The sequence below is a fragment of the Arctopsyche grandis genome, chromosome 4 (genome assembly GCF_051622035.1).
Source record: "Arctopsyche grandis isolate Sample6627 chromosome 4, ASM5162203v2, whole genome shotgun sequence".
Taxonomy (NCBI): Eukaryota; Metazoa; Arthropoda; class Insecta; order Trichoptera; family Hydropsychidae; genus Arctopsyche; species Arctopsyche grandis.
The window spans coordinates 16,055,789-16,074,724 of NC_135358.1; the positions used below are offsets into that span (position 1 = coordinate 16,055,789).

Below are 18,936 nucleotides of genomic sequence, written 5' to 3' on the forward strand. Positions count from 1 at the left end.
AAAATTCACAAATTCGAGATTCGCACGAACTGAAATAAAAGCGATGATACATCATACATTTTTTCTACATTAGGCGTGATAAAAATAAAATGTTTCAAGTCAAATTGATCGATAAGGCCACAGACGCCAAAAAAACTTTCAATCTAATGTCTGACCTTTGAAAGGTAAAGTTTGACGGCTCTTTTCTAGAGGATTACATAAATGATTCAAGCCATCCTGCATATTTATTTATGAAGGCAATTGTATATTTTACTAGTTTAAAAGCAAACATTGATTCTGTGAAAGATCGAATAGGCAAGTCCTACAGATTGCCAAAAAATAAATAAGGCGAAACTATAAATATTCCCTTGGCAAACTCGCGTCCGATTCGTATCGCGTTAATGAAATCAAGCGATTATTTACGATACCGTATGTATATCCACTAATAAGGCATTGTTCGTTAAAAAGGCGATATCTGATCCTTACTTAATTTATGATAGTCGAACGAATACACCCTTTCATTATACAGTTTAAGTGAGCACAGTGAGGCTGTCGAACGACTACCTGGTCGAAAGCATGCGAGCCTCATTAATTCTGATTTAGTGACGTGCCAGAACAAATTGCCCGGGGAGCCTTCCCCTACACCGCTAATTACAATACGAAAACAAACAGGCCAATTATACAAATTACCAACCACGAGCTCTTTGTATACCACGACGCTGATTGCATATCAGCGAGAGCCTTAAAAACCAAAGGTTTTCACTTAAACCCCCTAATCAAAATGCGAGATCTACACAGTGTACTGTTTCTGCTTTACTAAAATGCATTAATTTTCAGTATGAAAACAGCAACAATGCTAATCTTATAACATTATATCACCTACAATGTGAACTACACGTGACATTGTGAATTGGTATTGCTATCGTGGCACTTACGGAATAGATAGAAAAAAATCATTCAAAAACCATCTACAAAAATCAAAGATTTCGCAAGTTGAAAAGTGCCAGATTAAAAGTTGTATGCAATCATTTACAGAAACTTGAAATTATTCAGATGAAGGCACGATATACGAAATCCACGAATAAATCCAATGTATGTACATATGTACTTATTAAATATGTATGCCATCATGAATTAATCAGTTTCTTTTCGTGGCTCGTCAATTTGAAATCTAATTAAGGATTTCCTCAAAACTTTTCGGCGATGTTTTCGTTTCGAGTTGTCCAAAACGATAGTAAGTCACTGTCTATGGGCATTATCATCGTCAAATAAAGGTGTGGAAGAGGCTTTTGGGGTGGTTTTTACCCTCCGGCGACCCACTGGCGGCAAGCGATGGTGATCGATTCAAATGAAATTTGGCTCGTCGAACTAACCCCTATACTCATTCCTAGCAAACCCCTCATTCGGCAATCTTTTCCGATTTTCGCATGAAAGTATGCGGAAAAAAACCCGCGGGCTCGCAACGCTACACTTCGACAACCATCTTTTTTTTATTCAATAAAAAGACGATAAAAATTTTTTAATTATTTTAAGTACGATTCCATTTCTTTCAATTATTTCTCATACAAAACGCTAAGTATATCAATTTTTATTTAAAAAAAAAACGCACGATTCAATACGTGATATTTGATGTAATGATTGTGCAACTCTTTATATGTTGTTCTCAATTACAAAATGATTTAAACATGAACATATAATAAATTAATGCAATAAAAGGCGTAAAATGTCCAAAAATATTATATGATAGAGATCAGTCAAAATCACAATGTCAAACTTTTACAAGGATCGTGAAAACTTTTTTTGTATTGCATAAAGTGAAATTTTCATAAAAGGAAAGATTGTTGGATAAAATATGCGTCCTTGATTTCATATTACCTTTTTCATATAACCGATCCCGTTAGGCATTCAATGGCGCCGCAGAGTTTTCCTAGAAGGGAATTTTGCTCGTCTTTCCCGTCGATTGAATCTAAAAATACATATACTCGTGGTGTATGTATATATACATATATGGTGTGTTTGCGTGTGTATAGCGTTCGCCTCAAATCCCCACGAATATTTTGTAATACTTTAAGCCTCGTCCATAATCCTACCCCCTTTTGTGTGTAGTGATGAAAGAAATAAAAAGAAAACTTTCCATACGTTTTTCTAGTGAAAGAGTACAAATAATCGCCCGGCGTCAAGCGGACTTGTAAATATAACCCTGAAAATAATATTTTATACTATATGTACAACTTGATAAAGGAGACATTTTCGAAATAATTTAGTGTATCCCTACGAAATTTTTCGTAGCGATTGATGAGTGATCAAACAAAACGCTCGATTTCTTTCATCATGTTACCAACCGCATAGAAGTGGTAATGATTTCAACTGAGTGGTCACGTTTTCAATCTCTTGACCAAGTGGAAAATTCAAATTAATCAAACCAAAACAGACGCCATATTCTTTAGTGTTAGAAAGCATAAGCCAAGTTCAGATCTGAAAATCCCCTCTGGAGAAAGTCTGAAATGGCAGTCAGTAATAAAATATTTAGGAGTAACGTTCGATAAAAGAATGAGATGGGCACCTCACATTGAGGCAGCGAAATGCAAGGCGATGCGGGGTATATCCTCAATATATCCAATATTTAATCGCCATAGTTCTTTATCAACGCTAAATAAAATAAAATTATATCGCGCGCTCATATTACCATTATTAACCTATGCTTCACCTGTATGGAATAACGCCTCGAATACTAACCTTTCCAAGCTCCAAGTAATACAAAATAAATCCCTAAAAATAATTTATAATACACCCATATATACTAACCTGAAAAAACTGCATGCCATATATAATATTCCGTTTGTTACAGACATTACTAACAAACTAACCAGTAGATTCTATGACAGAATCACTAATAACCATACTAACACACTTGTGAAGAGTCTCGGTGATTACAACAAAATGTCTATACACTTCAGGTATAAGCACAGATTACCTAAACACAATCTGCTTTAGGTCATCGACTTTAGAGAGTCTTTAATTAATATTATGTATTAGATGTATTATGAACATTTATAAGGATTGTAAATAGGTTTTTGAGCTCTTTTTCCTATTATGCTTTAGATTAACATTAGAATAATATAATACTGTGATTACTAACCAAATTAAATTAAATTGTAAAATAGAAAATGATCAGTAGATCAGTAGCTATTAAAATAGATATAGGATGTATTGTGAACATAATTTCGTAATAATAAAAAGCATTTAAAAATCAAAAAATCAATCTCTTGACCGATGCTGCTGGTCAAACCTTGGACATGTGACTGCAGGTTGACCATTTACTATCAGAATTTGCTGATTTATCTGATTTCATTGAAACGGTTCTAACAAATTGGCAACCTTGGATTTATAAAATGCTGCAAAAATTATCGTCAAATTTATCCATAGATGTCTATGCTGCTCTGTAAAAATGCTCTATAAATTATTTATCAATGTTTATAATTGACCAAGCAGGCTCATTATACTATACTAGTATTGTACCCGGTGAAATATAATTGCATGGGTGTTGGCATAATAAGTTATTAAATAAAAAAAAAATAAAAGAAATGTGTCGATCCTGTGTTCGATCCGCACTCGTTTAAATTTTTTTCAAACACCTTTTAAATATATTTAATTTGATATTTATATTTAATTGCTTAATATGAAAAAAATGATAAAAACTACCTACATACTTACCTACATATAAACATTATAAAACAACAATAAAAAAATTAATAAATTAAATAAATTTTTAATAGATGGCGGTTAGTGCTCAGAGGCTTAGTACCGTCCATTTGCCTAGAGGAAACATTGGTAACAAACAGAATATATAGAAGTTTTTTTCTTTTGTTATTATATTCGTACGATTTGTTGGCAGTGGTTTAGCTGTGACGTACATATGTATGTCGAATCAAAACGACTATTATAGTACGGCGAGCGTTATCTCAAATACATAGACAGACAGACGGACACAGAGAATAGCGATTTTATATATATGCATACAATATCATTCAAATGCATATGTACATATGTATAAAATAAATAAATAATAAAAATATGCAATTTTGGAATACCCTTGATAAAAAATTCGAGAGGCCAATATAAAATGTAAGATTTTCCTAAAGTTTCATTATTTAATGATATGTTGAGTCTATGAATGACAGCATGTATGCTCTCTGTGAATATACTTATGTATGTAGTTGACAGACAAGCTTTAAATAAACCATTAATTATTGAGAATCTCAACATTTTTGAGAATCTCTTTTATTCTTTATATGCTTTTGAAGCATAATCTCAATTGTTTGAAATGGTCAGTTAAAGTTTGGGTTTAAGAAACTTCTTTATTCAAGTTAGCTTTTGGAAAATAAGATGAAAATAGAGTTTTATCACAAAGTATAATTTTTAGTGTGCATCCATACATATATAGTTTGTATCTTTATAATTTGAAATCCTTTATTTAAATCATTAATTTATAATGCTTTATTGCACCTGAAACTTTGAAGATCAATCCACACACTGAAATTGGATCGAAAATGAGCTCGGATTAATAATATATGATATGCAGAGTGGCCACGTTTCTTAGGCAACGCTCCCCAAGATATTTTATACTTGAGATATAATGTATGTAAAACAATCACTTCCCGAAGAAGTATGTAGATCCTGCACAGCACCAAACCAAGGATGGGGTGTAGTACAGAGGTCCCAGACGTAAGGGCCGACCCCAGGATGAGGGTTGGTAAAAAGATGGAATCGAATTACCAAGCAACCAACCAGGCAGCCAGCCAGCCAGCAAGATTGCCCAATCTTGTTTTGCTGCAGACGCCAACCCCCTTCGCGGTTAACCTGAGAACACCTTTTCGTTGAACCAACCCCAACCCCTTCACACCCACACCCTCCTCAAACCTCCATCTTTTAGAACAGCCACGTTGAAGATTTATCGCTCGCAATTTGGCGGTTTGCGAAATGGTCTTGCGATATTGTTGATATCGGAGAAAAATAAACAGAAACACCCTCCATCTCTCTCACTCCCACTTTGAAAATTTACATACATTATAAATAAAGCAACACTGCAATTTTCATCAAAAACATTTCGCTGTGAAAAATGTGATTTCGTTCGTAATATTTTAGTTTTAATATTGCCTGACATCAAAGCGTTTACAATTTTAATATGCGACATATTGAAACAGGCAAATTTTCAGAAACCCAGAAATTATTACCTTCCCGTCACATTATTTTTGAGCTTTCGCAAAATATAAATCGGCATTTCACGTAAACAATAACAGATCACAATTTGCATAGACTATTTAAACAGAACATGAATCAATTTCATTGATCTATCTTTTAAATTTAGTTTTATTCTCGTACATAATTATTCATAAACATGAAATAATAGTTCATAAACATAAATTAACTAAATGATTCATGAAATACTATCACAATACATGTTATCACAAAATATATTATTTTATTTATCTGAACTCCAATAATCTGTAATGTACATATGTATTCAGACCTTAAAATATCTTCAATGCTTAAATTTTAATTCGATACTTAATTTTGAATGTTTTTAATATTTACATCCTGTGTATAATTTAGTTCGGGGTATAATCTAAGTTCTTGACATTTTTCATTTAAATTGGTTTCAATACAAATGCTTTAATTTCCTTTCTAAAATACACAATACGACATAAAAAAATCTTCACTAATTGCAAATCACGATAAACGCTCAAATTTGCATCGATGCAATCATAATAAACAGTCTCTTGCCGTTTGTTTGGTTAAAATTAACCGCGACGAATAGCGCACCCCACGTTTCAGAGATTTCCTCGGGCAATTTAGTTACCAATGAAATGGACGAAGGGTGTATGAAGGGACGGAGAGGTAGGGGTGTTAAGCAAGAAGTGGCAATGCCCTCGAGTGTCGTTACGTTAGCGTTTTCAAATATTTAGGATTTGCCGAATACCGTGTGGAAATATTTTCAAATTGCAATTTGGCCGCAATCCGCTTAGGGGTTCTTCAGCGTAAACCCTTAGCTGCGCATCAACACCCCTCTCCCACCCACCCACACACAAGTAGTCTATGGTAGCCTGGGGGTCTAACGCAACCCCTAAAAACTGCGTGTGGATGAAGAAGGATTGGATAAAAAGCGCGAACGATGACTATTGGAAGGGGGTTTCCACAACAACATTGGATATCAAATGCAACGCCAAGAGCTTGGATATTTAACTCAACTTCTGCTGCTAACAATTGATGATGAATATTTTCAATTCAAGTCGAACCGTTGTTTATAAATACGACGATGACCTTTAGATGTTTTATATTTTTTTATTATTTCATAGTTAACTTGATGATTTTATATGGGGATACGAAACTTTACAATTATTTTGCACACTTAGACTAAGTAAATTTATTTGAAATTTTCCAAACATAAATATTTCCGATGATATTTAAATTTTCCATCAAAATCTTAATTGACCTCCCTAAAATTTCATTAACAAAAATCATTCAATTACTGTCGGTAACAACAAATCACGTTTTCTAGTTTCCAGAGCGGAGACTAAACAATCTATACTAACTTTTGTAATATTATAAATGTTTACATTGAACAAAAAAATAAATAAAATATAGCGGATCTCATCAATCTTTACTAAGATTGAAAATATAATTGGAAAATTGTAGTTTTTGTTGGTTCGCTCTCTTTTTTCATATATGAGAGTTTAAAAATGCGCAATTTTTACAGTGATTTTGGTCTTTGACTCAAAATCTAGTATTGCCATGCCAAAAGTAATAAAATCGTAATAAAGTATTGGAATTAAGAGGGAATTGTAGCGAAATTTTACACATCATCACGTTTATAAGGATTGGTTTTCTATATTATCAGGTTAGAGCAAACTAATGAAAATCATTATCGTATTCAGTGAGTCTCTGCTTCGGTAATTTGTACTTCATCTACATACATATGTATGTACATGGTAACAATAAATGAAGTGTTCCCCAACAACAATGATCATGCGAACCTGATTTCAACTTTTTAAACGTTTTCGTAATTTAGAAAAAATGTGTACCTGTGTGTCTGTGTATTTTGGCGATTTTTTGAACACCTTTAGTTATATCGAATTAAAACTTAGTATCGGGTTCTGAAATGCTAATTAAAATAACTTAATTTTTTTTTCTTAGCTGACCGGAAGTCATACCTTATTTTAAAGTTTTTGAAATATCTCCTAAAATACTCAACAGATCAGACTGAAACTTTTTCATTTGTAATAGGTATGATAAATTACATAAGCAAGTATTTTTTTAATATTTTACATCAACCGGAAGTAGTACTTTTACTCCAGAGTTTCGAGATATTTTTGAGTTTTTCTCCGAAACCTTTCAATGTATTAAACTAAAATTTCATATTTAGCCTTCTTGTTGTTCAGTATTATTAGCAAGAGATGATTAAACCTAAGTATTTTGGAAAATGTTAAGTATCTGTATACTTAATATTTACCAATTTTACAAGTTACCATATCAATGAATTAACGCTCTGTACTTTCGTTATATAGTATTATATCAATATGTAGTATTTTGTAATATTCGAAAAAAGAAACAACAATAATCATGCTACTTGAATATTTTACACGATATTATTATATATTATATTTTATACAAAGTATGTATCTACATATTTATATGTACATACGCATCTGTGGGTGTATCGAAATAATATTCTTCGCAATTCATCGTTGTGTGAGCAAAAGCGCGATTTCGAATTACGTCTGTTGCCGGTTTGAGTCGAGCTTTCGGCTCAATGGCGCGATAAGGGTTTTTTTGCGCCGGTTAAAACTTTAAGCCGGATCCGGATACGAACGAACGACCCAGAGCTCTTATACTCTCCAGTGGAGCGCGAATAACACTAGTTTATTATGACGTCGCATATCCTGCAGCTCACCCCGAATTGATTCGTACACAAATAATATTTCGTTTTATTTAAAATATGTACATACATATACATATATATATGTACATACATATACATATATATGCACATACGTACACAAAAATAACGAAACAAAATGCCACCTCACACACGAGACACCGATCCGTTTAATGAAGGATCCCTCGCGTAAACCCTTTTGAGATCGTCGTTGAATGGTCAAACCCGTTGTGGATGTGCGGAAAACGTGAGAGGGGATGAAATGTAAAAACCTCACGGTTTACCGCTAATTACGGGGATTTTTGAAAAGATTACCGTCAGCGCTGATTTAATTCCCGACGTCAAAAGGCTTCAACCCTTTGGTAGTGGACGGATATTAACCTTTGGGGCGTCATCTAATGTGTTTTTTTCGCCTAATGACACAATTTAACTACACAGTCGAGTCGTCTCATACCTCAAATTGGATTATTCCATTTTTATTTTAATATAAAGTATGTATATTTCAATCTGAAATGCCAAACGATCCCGTTAGTTCGTGCAGGAACAAATGTTTACTTTTCACGACGAATATAAAATTTTCTCATTGAAAAATATTACTCTAAAAATATAAATAAACCTACATTATATATTTATGGAATGGTAAACATATCTGCAAGTTAATAAAAGTCGCATTTTTTCGTAATACAAATTTTTTTTGATACAAAAAAACCCAATATTGTTTTTACCCAATCATAAAAATTTATAGAAACATAATACATCTTCATTTCACTCGTATGCTATTTACATATATTGCAAAATTTTCAATAAATTTTTAGTGACATTCAATTCATTTTATTTTAATGTTTTTTCGACGTACATATGTGTGTGATTTCCTCTAAACGTTTGGACATATTAATGTGTACGTACATATGTACAGCAGCGTACATACATATATAAGCCTGCAGTATAGCTCGGTGGTTGCGTTTATGTTTAGCACCGAGAGGTTACTGGATTCGATCCCGTGCTAATCTTTAATAATGCTGGTCAGAGTTGGATATTTGTGACTGCAAGTTGATCGTTTCTTATGAGAGTTTGCCAATTTGCCAAAGGGATTGGCATGAAAGAAATATTGATGGTGCAAAAAAAGATCCCACAAAAATGTGGCGAATAATTAAAACTTTGATTTCCGGGGGAAAAAATGTTTCTTTGAATGAATTAGAAGTCGAGGGAGTAGTATATAATGATAAAGAGGATATGGTTGAAAGATTGAATGAGTTTTACATCAATAGTGTGAATGATATAGTTAATTCAATACAAACAAGGCATAATAGTGTGAATGATGATATTAATTTGGGTTTAAATAAGTTTGAAAGGTTTAAATTAGTGGAAATGGGGGGATTAAATGGTGTATTGAAGGGTATGAAATCAGTTTCTAGTATGGATGGATTGACTCTAGATATTTTAATCAACACTTGGGACATGGTTGGACCTCAGTTACTGAAATTAATAAATGAATCGTTAGAAGTGGGATCCGTCCCGGATGCATGGAAGGTGTCTACTATTGTACCGGTACCAAAGGTTACTGGCACACATAAAGCCAGTGAAATGAGGCCCATCAATATGTTACCAATTGTTGAGAAGATGCTGGAGGAAATCGTTATGATTCAATTGAAAGAGTTCATTAGTATAAATGATTGTTTGGTTGTGGAACAGTCTGGATTTAGAGTGAAACATTCAACAGAAACCGCTATCCAATTGGTAGTTTCTGATTGGATGGAGACGATGGATGAATCTAGCATGGTTGTTGGAGCAGTTTTTCTAGATTTTAAGCGAGCGTTCGAGACAGTAGATAGGAATATTTTATTACAAAAATTATATAAGTTAGGAATAAATGGTATAGTATTAAAGTGGCTTCAATCATACTTAAATAATAGAAGGCAAAGAGTAAAAATTGATAAGGTGTTATCCTCTGAATTTGTAACACCTCATGGAGTGCCGCAAGGGTCCAAATTGGGACCCTTATTATTTATACTATATATAAACGATATTGTTAAGGTAATTAAGATGTGTAAAATACATTTGTTTGCAGATGATACATTGATATATATAATTGGAAAGAATGTTGATGTAATGTCTGAGATTTTAAATATAGAATTAAATTATGTGAATGACTGGTTGTGTGAAAATAAATTAAAGTTGAATGTGAATAAAACAAAAATGATGTGGTTGAATGGTAAAAATAAAAATATATTGAATGAAATTAGAATTGATGATAAGTTAATTGAAAAAGTTGAAAATATAAAATACTTAGGTGTATACATAGATTCAGGACTAAATTTTAAAATGCACGCTGACTATATAATAAAAAAAATGGCTAGAAAAGTTGGTGTATTATGTAGATTAAGAAATATTTTAAGTAAAAAAAGTAAAATTTTAGTGTTTAATTCAATTGTCTTGCCACATGTGGTTTATTGTGCCACTGTGCTTAATTTGTTTAGTGGCCAAGATTTAGAAAAAATGCAAAAAATACAGAATAAAGCTATGAGAGCTATTTTGAATGTGAGTAGATTTAAGAGTATTGGAAGTATGTTAGATGAATTAGGATGGATGAGTATTAGAATTAGTCTAAATATTAGTACATTGTCTTTTGTTTATAAGTTAGATCATAAGTTATTACCTAAGTATTTTGATGATTATATAATAAGGAATAGAGATAAACATAGTTTTTATACTAGAAATAAGGACAAACTAGTTGTAAGTACAGTAAGAAAGAATAAGACGGCTGGGGGTGTTTTTCACAGGGGTGTGCTCATGTATAATGCCCTCCCTGAGTACGTCAGGTCTGCTAAAAACATGGATGCATTCCTGCGAGGTGCGAAGAGACACCTCTGTGAGGGACAGTACATATAAGTTAATTATAAATTTTAGAGTTAAGTATAATAATTAAGATGTATTTTTTAAATTAGCTTGATAGCTAAATATATATATAAATAAAATAAAATAAAAATAATTTATCTGATTTCATTGTTGAAACGATTCCTCCATCAAATGGGATCATCCTACCCACTATGTAACAAATATCTGAATTTGATTTATGTACAATATGTAAAAATGTATGTACAAGTCTAAATCCATAGATGCCTCTATGGATTAATTCCAAAATTCATTAATTTTTAATTTCGTGTTCTTCAGCCTCACGAAATATAGCGATTTATGTAATAAAAAATTCTGCAATGTTTGTAATTAAATTTTTAGGAAGGCGCATTTGGGTTTACCTGTTAGGTCTGTTAGGCCTTCTTGGTATATATCTATGTAAAATAAAAATATAATATGTATATACATATATTTTTTCTTTCTCAAGTTCAAAATCCTACTCTATGCAATGAATATACAATATATGTATGTACATATAAACATATGTATATAATAGATCCTGTTAGCTCTTATGGGTAAGATTTACCAAACGGAATTTTCTCAGCAACGCACAGATATTATGCATATGTAAATATATATCTCCGAATAAACATCGGCCCCTGAAACTGGAGCTCTTTTTGGTCAAACATGCCCACAAAGTGGCCCAATTGAATTTTCAATTATATCGTTCGGTGTCAATGGCTTTCGAAAAAATTTCTGGAACCTCGAGAGAAAATTATCGAGTTTTCAACTCCGCATCCCTTCACAGCCCTAGTGAGATATTTTGGGTTTCGGACTAGGGTACTCTAGTCCCTCTGGACCAGTCCTCCTTTGTATGAGGTGCCGCTAGGTATACCCGACCGTTTCGGATCAGAACTGTCCCTTCGCGTCGCGGGTCACCCGAGCGTACCGCGCTCAAAAAGCTGAAGGACGTCTGACCCTATTTCGAGTATCGATTCAGGGTTTTTTTAGCCAAAAAAAGAGATGATTTTGTCGCAAAAGAAACTCTTATAATATAACTGCTATTTGCGTGCAAATAAAGATTTTCAGAAATTAATGAAAAGAACGATTTTCAAATGACACTTTTAATTCCGGTCGAAATTATTTTCTGAATAACATATACATACATACATACAAAGTATAATATAAATATAGTAATAAATACTAAATAAATAAATACTAGGGCTGTGAAGTCGAAGCGTTTCAAGTGGAGTCGGAGTCGAAATTGTAAAAAATCAACTGACTCCGACCTCTTTTTATTATTTTCTTATTAATAGTATTACGATCTGTGTCAACTAGAGTCTTCAATTTCATTGAAATAAATCTACCAATAAATTTAAATTTAATTTATTTATTTATGAAAATCACGAATTTAAATTACATTGTAAATAAAATCATGAATATAAAGTACATTATAAATAAATTCGTTGAATTACTCTTTTCTTGTGTTGTGGCCAAAATCAAATGTTTCCTCCATCTCCTTTATTTTAATTAATATAAAAAAAATATTTTTATTTTTTATCAAAATAATACCCATATAATATATAACTGAGTCAAATATCTTACTTATCTGTCCCAAAGTGTCATTTATTATTTCTAATTAAAATATATTTAATTAAATCAATATAAATTATATTACGACCTTTGTGATCAATAATATAAAACCATAATACATAATTTAACATTTAAAAAGCAAACTGATATACGCGTAATAATACTAATATAAGTGTCCAACGAACCTACGGTAAGAAAATTGAAGTATCCGTACTAGGGTTAAATTGATTTGTTTGTAAAAATATACTCACTTTTTATTTATATCTACATATTTCATTACTAATACTTCAATAAATTGTGTTTCATGTCAATTTTCAGTGATTTTTTTAATTCCTTTAATTTTTTTATTTTAAAAATCTCTATTATTTTGACTACTAACAATTTTATACGTTGGCAAGAAAACTCGTTCTTACAAAACCGTTCGGAGTCGGAGTCGGTAAATTTTGAAGCGACTCCACAGCTCTAAAAAATTCCCATAAAGAATAATCTAAGATTGCGATCTACTATGTATAATGAGGTTAATATTTAAAAATGTAATACTTTAATACATTTTTTAACCATTAAATTTTCTATGCAACTCAGCTTAAGCTTAAATCGACACTTTAAAAGCACCTTTGACCATGACATATATGTACATATGTACATATGTACGCAATATATATACGTAAGTACTTTACCACATAATGTAACTTTACAAACTATATACATATGTATGTACATAAACTATAATACAATTATTTAAATTCGTAACTATCTCTTACACTCTCACCCCGTATTACGCTTCATAGTACGCGACTTTTGCGATAGGCATGTGCATACATGTACCCACCTCTACTTTGCATGTTCGTGCACGTGCTTCGATATAAATTATTATGTACACAGAAAGGAAAGAGAAAGAGAGAGAGACGAGCCGCGTCCTGCGAGACATGAAGGCTTCCTTTTAAAGTTCCCGGTAGCGTTCCCAAAAACAGAAATCCGTTTATTTCCTGTCCCGTTGCAGGGGGAGCACGTGCCCGTCCAAGAGGGGATTTCCCGGAAAAAAGGCGCAAAAAGTCCCGAACGAGACCGACACGCTTGACTGGATACGGGATAGTTAGTCCTGCACGATGCACTCAAACTGCACTGACGGGATTAGCTCAAGACTACATACTACATACTGCATTGGACTTGAGGGATATAAAATACTATTCAAATGTATATATTTTTGTTGAATGTTTGTAATTCGGAAATCTATGAAACCGTTCATGGAAAAACGGCAAGATCAATCACATAAATAGTTTTCTAGTCAAATAGACATGGTACTTACCAGTTTGTCACCCAAGTGTCGCACTCTGCATGGCAAGAAGGCTGTTTGTCCCAGCATCACCGATATATCTTCCGGTGACATGTCCTCGAATTCGGGCAATATCTTCATTGTGTGATCGCCGTATAATTTAGCTTCCCTGCCTGGGTGACTCCATGAGTATCCTAAGACAAAATTGTGAGATTTAATTTATGTTCTGAATACGAATTAACGGATCGTATGGTCGATCCTGCGATCTGAAATTTATTTTATTTTTCAAATATCGTTAAAATTTAAATTAATTTCAATTAAAAATATATATTTAATTGTTTAATATGAAAACAAAAAAATGGTTCAAAACCTCGTTAAAAAAGTATTATAATTACGTATTTTTATATGGCGAGAACAAAAAATTCAATTAATGTTTATAAAAAAGGCCATTTTTAGAATCGACTTTTGGCTTCGTGGTAGAAACCGTTGAACTCTGGTATACCTATAAAAGGATACTTTGAGGTCACTGGTTCGATACCGCGGCAAAGTCTCGACGAATGAATTTATACAGTCTAGACTTTTTATTGATTCATTCATTATGGTCGGCTAGCGTTAGGACACACACACACACACACACACAGAGATTACCCTCTTTACTGAAATAAATTAGAAATCTATGTATATATGAGCCGTAATATTTGAAATAGGCAATCAGTCTCTTCATTTCGAGAAATATTTCGCAAGAGATTAAATATAATGTTTTGCGTTTAACAATATTTTAAAAGACTAGTCTATAATATTCTGCTTTTCAGAGATTCAAGATATATCGAATTAATAGAAGTGATAACAATTTGTGAATTAACTCAAACAGAAATTGTGTTCTTGGAACTGAAAATTGAACTTCCGCCACTTTCAAATATAACAGCTCATATGGTTGTATGTAAAATTCTAATTATTATTCGCGTATTATTATTATGTACATACATACATATAAAGTGAACCTTATTTATCATTTTAGTTTGAAAAAAATTAGGATCTCAAAATAATTTTAAGCATTTTGAATGTATAGTATAAAAATTAGTGCCATTTTATTATTTTTTTTTTTTTAATCTACACTATATAGACTCTAACTATTTCGGCACAGTGATCGTTAGTATATTAGTACATATGTATACCTATATATAGTTAAAAGTCCAATCAATTATATGTATGCTAATAATGAACTTACATCAAACACACATTATACTCGTATGTTGAGTATATCAATTCTACAAATTTATACAATGAAGCACATCTCGGTTTACAATAATTGAGAAACTTGCCCGCGATTTGTGTCGGAGAGACAACCGGAGAGGCAAACACTCCCGACTTCCGGAAACGGGGTGGCAAAGGGGGTGAAGAAAGGGGTAGGGGCAGCCGGAAACCGCCCTCTTCCATCTATAAATTGCATCATTTCCCGTCTGCGGACCACAATCCCTTTTTGCTTTACCCAGTCGGTCTCTACCCCTTGAAAAAGTCCGATTGCGCACGGAATGAACACGCGACCCGCACATTCGAAACCTCTGGAATTGACCGTTAAAAATCGAGAATATCATTTCTGCATAAATACACCATAATAGATTATAAACGTAATAATGTATAAGTGTGCAGTATAAATACGCATATGTATGTTAGTAAAACGTAGCATTTTTGCTTCCTTATTTTGTCGTGTCAAATACACGAGTATGCAAGGCAATAGTTTGCATAAGCTTAAAGAGGGAAAATTCCCGCGGGATTCTGCAGAATTTTCTCGCTGTCTTTTCGCCAAAGTTCTGTTGAAAGATGAAAATTAAAAAGACAACTCGCGTTGGCACCGAAGCGAATCTTTACTCTGTCGTTTTGATATTCAATTTTAAAAATAGTTCCTATTTTATTTTTTTATTTTATATTCAGGTATTCCAGAAGGGCCAATCTCTATAATATAATTATCAACATACTATTATGAACTATTCAACTTTGATGAATGTATTTATAAATTATATATATATATATATATATATATATATATATATATATATATATATATATATATATATATATATATATATATAAATAAAATATATATATATATATATATATATATATATATATATATATATATATATATATATTATATATATATATATATTAGCCAGCAGTTTGGCTTAATGGTAGCGTATATATTTAGCACCACTGCGATCGATGGATCGACTCACAAAACTGCTGGTTATATATATATATATATATATATATATATATATATATATATATATATATATATATATATATATATATATATATATATATATCGAAACGATCGATTTGGAGTCACAAAACCCCCAAATCTAACCAGTAGTTTTGTGAGTCAATCCATCGATCGCAGTGGTGCTAAATATATACGCTACCATTAAGCCAAACTGCTGGCTAATATATATATATATAATATATATATATATATATATATATATATATATATATATATATATATATATATATATATATATATTTTATTTATATATATATATATATATATATATATATATATATATATATATATATATATATATATATATATATATATATATATATATATACATATATATATATATATATATATATATATATATATATATATATATATATATATATATATATATATATATATATATTTAGCACCACTAGCGTATTGGCGTATATATTTAGCACCACTGCGATCGATGGATCGACTCACAAAACTAAAAAAAAGGTTTTGTGACTCCAAATCGATCGTTTCTCTATCAGAGTTTGTCAATTTTATCTGATCATTGTTGAAACGATTCCTGAAAATTGGTAATAGATCATTTCCTGTTGTCACAAATCTGTGTGTATAATTTGTAGAAATTATGCTCAGAAATCTGAAATCTATAGATGTCTCTATAATTTCGTGTTTATTATGTGTATAAAAATTGTAATAATAATTGTGCACAAAATCTTAAAATAATCCATAGATGTGTCTATGATTATTATTTCTGAATTTCATTAATTATTGTATTCTAGTATTCTGATTGTATTCTATGTATTCTGATTGTATTCTATGTATTCTGATTGTATTCTATGTATTATTGTATTCTCACCGTTCTCGTACACTCGTCGCATTGGAGCGATCTGTAATGACGAGTTTACTTGATTGTAATAAAAATAAAAAATAAAAAATAAAAATATATATATATATATGTACATATGTATATATACATATAGTATGTTACATATTTGATATCTCATGTAGCCAATCTTTGCTCTAGGCCCTAAATCTTTAATGTCAAATCTACAAAATTACGTCTCGAATAGGCAAATGATATTTCATAATCAATATTTACCGTGAAGTAAGGAAACAGGTGATAATGAAGTCATATGTAGATTCAGTTCCAAAGCAATTCCATAAAAAATGATAATGGTTAGCATAATATTACTTGAAATTTCAAACTTGTTTTACAAAATGAGCACAAAATATGTATGTATGATGTGAACTATGCATACTCTCATATGCAAAGGGAGAAAACACACCAAAATGGGAATCATTTTAAAAGGTTGAAAAATTTTTATTTCCCGTTTTCGGAAAAAGTCGAATTCGGCACGTTCAAACGTGTCGTCGAATAACGTGCAAACTGCCGCTCCACCAATAATAATACGACACGAGTGAAGAATGTTTCTGGCGAAACGAACCTTATCACGCCCTTCCTTTCGCATTAACATCGCCTCTATTTCAAGCTCGAAAAATCGTCTAAAAAATCACTACAGATTCGATTTAAATTGAATGTAAATCGTGGGTATACTTGCTATATATGTAAATGTACCTACCTATATATGTATATATATATAAATCCTGGGTATACTTGCATATATATGTATATATATGTATATATATATATATATATATATATATATATATATATATATATATATATATATATACATATATGTACATATATATGTATACGATAATTTGAAATTTATTATCGCGGTATTTGAAGAGCAGTGGGACGCAAATTTTCCGAAGATTATTTTGGCGAAAGGGAAAAGTGTGAAGTTTCCCACCATACATCACTGTCCGTTCCGGTTAAGTTGAAAAACGAGATTGAGGTAACGGAGGGAGAACACCGGAAACGGGAATGGTCACAGTGATGATGCAGATATTCATAAGAAACAAAACCCAACCACATATGTATATGTACATACATATGTATATATAAATACACCGTGAACAAGAATAAAAAAAATTGAAAGCTTACATCTCTCGAATTACATATAAATATATTATGTACATATCTACGTATGTACGATACGGGTCTACTCCGTTCCACCGACTTGATATTTCTCGAGACTCGTTTTCTCGACGTTTTCGGTGTATCCCTCTGTCGAGTTTGCATATATACAAAACACAAATAAGAAAATGTTTTTTATAGTGAAATACTTATTTTACGAGATAAACATTAACGATTAAAAAATATATGGTAAGAATTAATTTTTAAACGTTTTTTCTTATAGTTTAAAGGCATGTTCATAGATTAAAAATCTATGAATGATCACAATATATCTCGTATATTAAATAATATATGACATACATGTATACAAAAAACATTTTTGTATACAATATACATACAAGCTCCTGTTCAAGCAAAACGAGTCTCGAGAAATTTCAGGACGGTAGAACGGAGGGCATCGGCACCATACATAATATTTAAAATGTTTTATATCCTGTCATTTTCAACTTTTTAGTATTATATATAATTATTATTAAAGCCGTTTTGAAGGTCAATAAAGTCAGCCTTTAAAAACCCCCACATTAGATATCCACCCTCCCAACGAATATTTGTACAATCTGAAAGAAACTTTCATCGAAGAACGAGACGATTTGACCACATATTTTGATATTGCACCACATCGCTGCTCTATTTTAAAAAACCCAAAACAAAAATGACAAATTTCGCATGCACACGTTAATGCGTGCATGCGGAATTATAAACAGACATATAAGTATGTATGTATGTATATATATGTCAAATCATTTACATTTCCGGTAATAAAGAAACGTATGAAATTAGGATGGAGTGCATTTGCTCGAATGAATGCCGCTTTCAAATCTAAAATGCCACTGTGCCTGAAGAAAAAGATATTTATTTCTTGCCAATGATGATGTATGAGTACGAAACTTAGGCGTTGAACGCCAGAATGCTTCATTAGATCCAGTTCACTCAAAGAAGTATGGAACGCTGTATGCTATACCTACACAATGAGGAGAGATAGA

The 18,936-nt window shown here is 31.7% G+C and overlaps 1 protein-coding gene across 1 annotated transcript in view; it reads right to left on the reverse strand.

Annotated features, from left to right (window-relative positions):
• The window catches only part of LOC143910987 (fasciclin-2-like), a 273,650-nt gene that overhangs the window by 216,013 nt on the left and 38,701 nt on the right, over positions 1 to 18,936 (reverse strand). Inside the window, exon 3 of the mRNA XM_077429654.1 lies at positions 13,668 to 13,828. Coding sequence (XP_077285780.1) covers positions 13,668 to 13,828 — 161 coding nt within the window. The remainder of the gene's footprint in view (positions 1 to 13,667; positions 13,829 to 18,936) is intronic.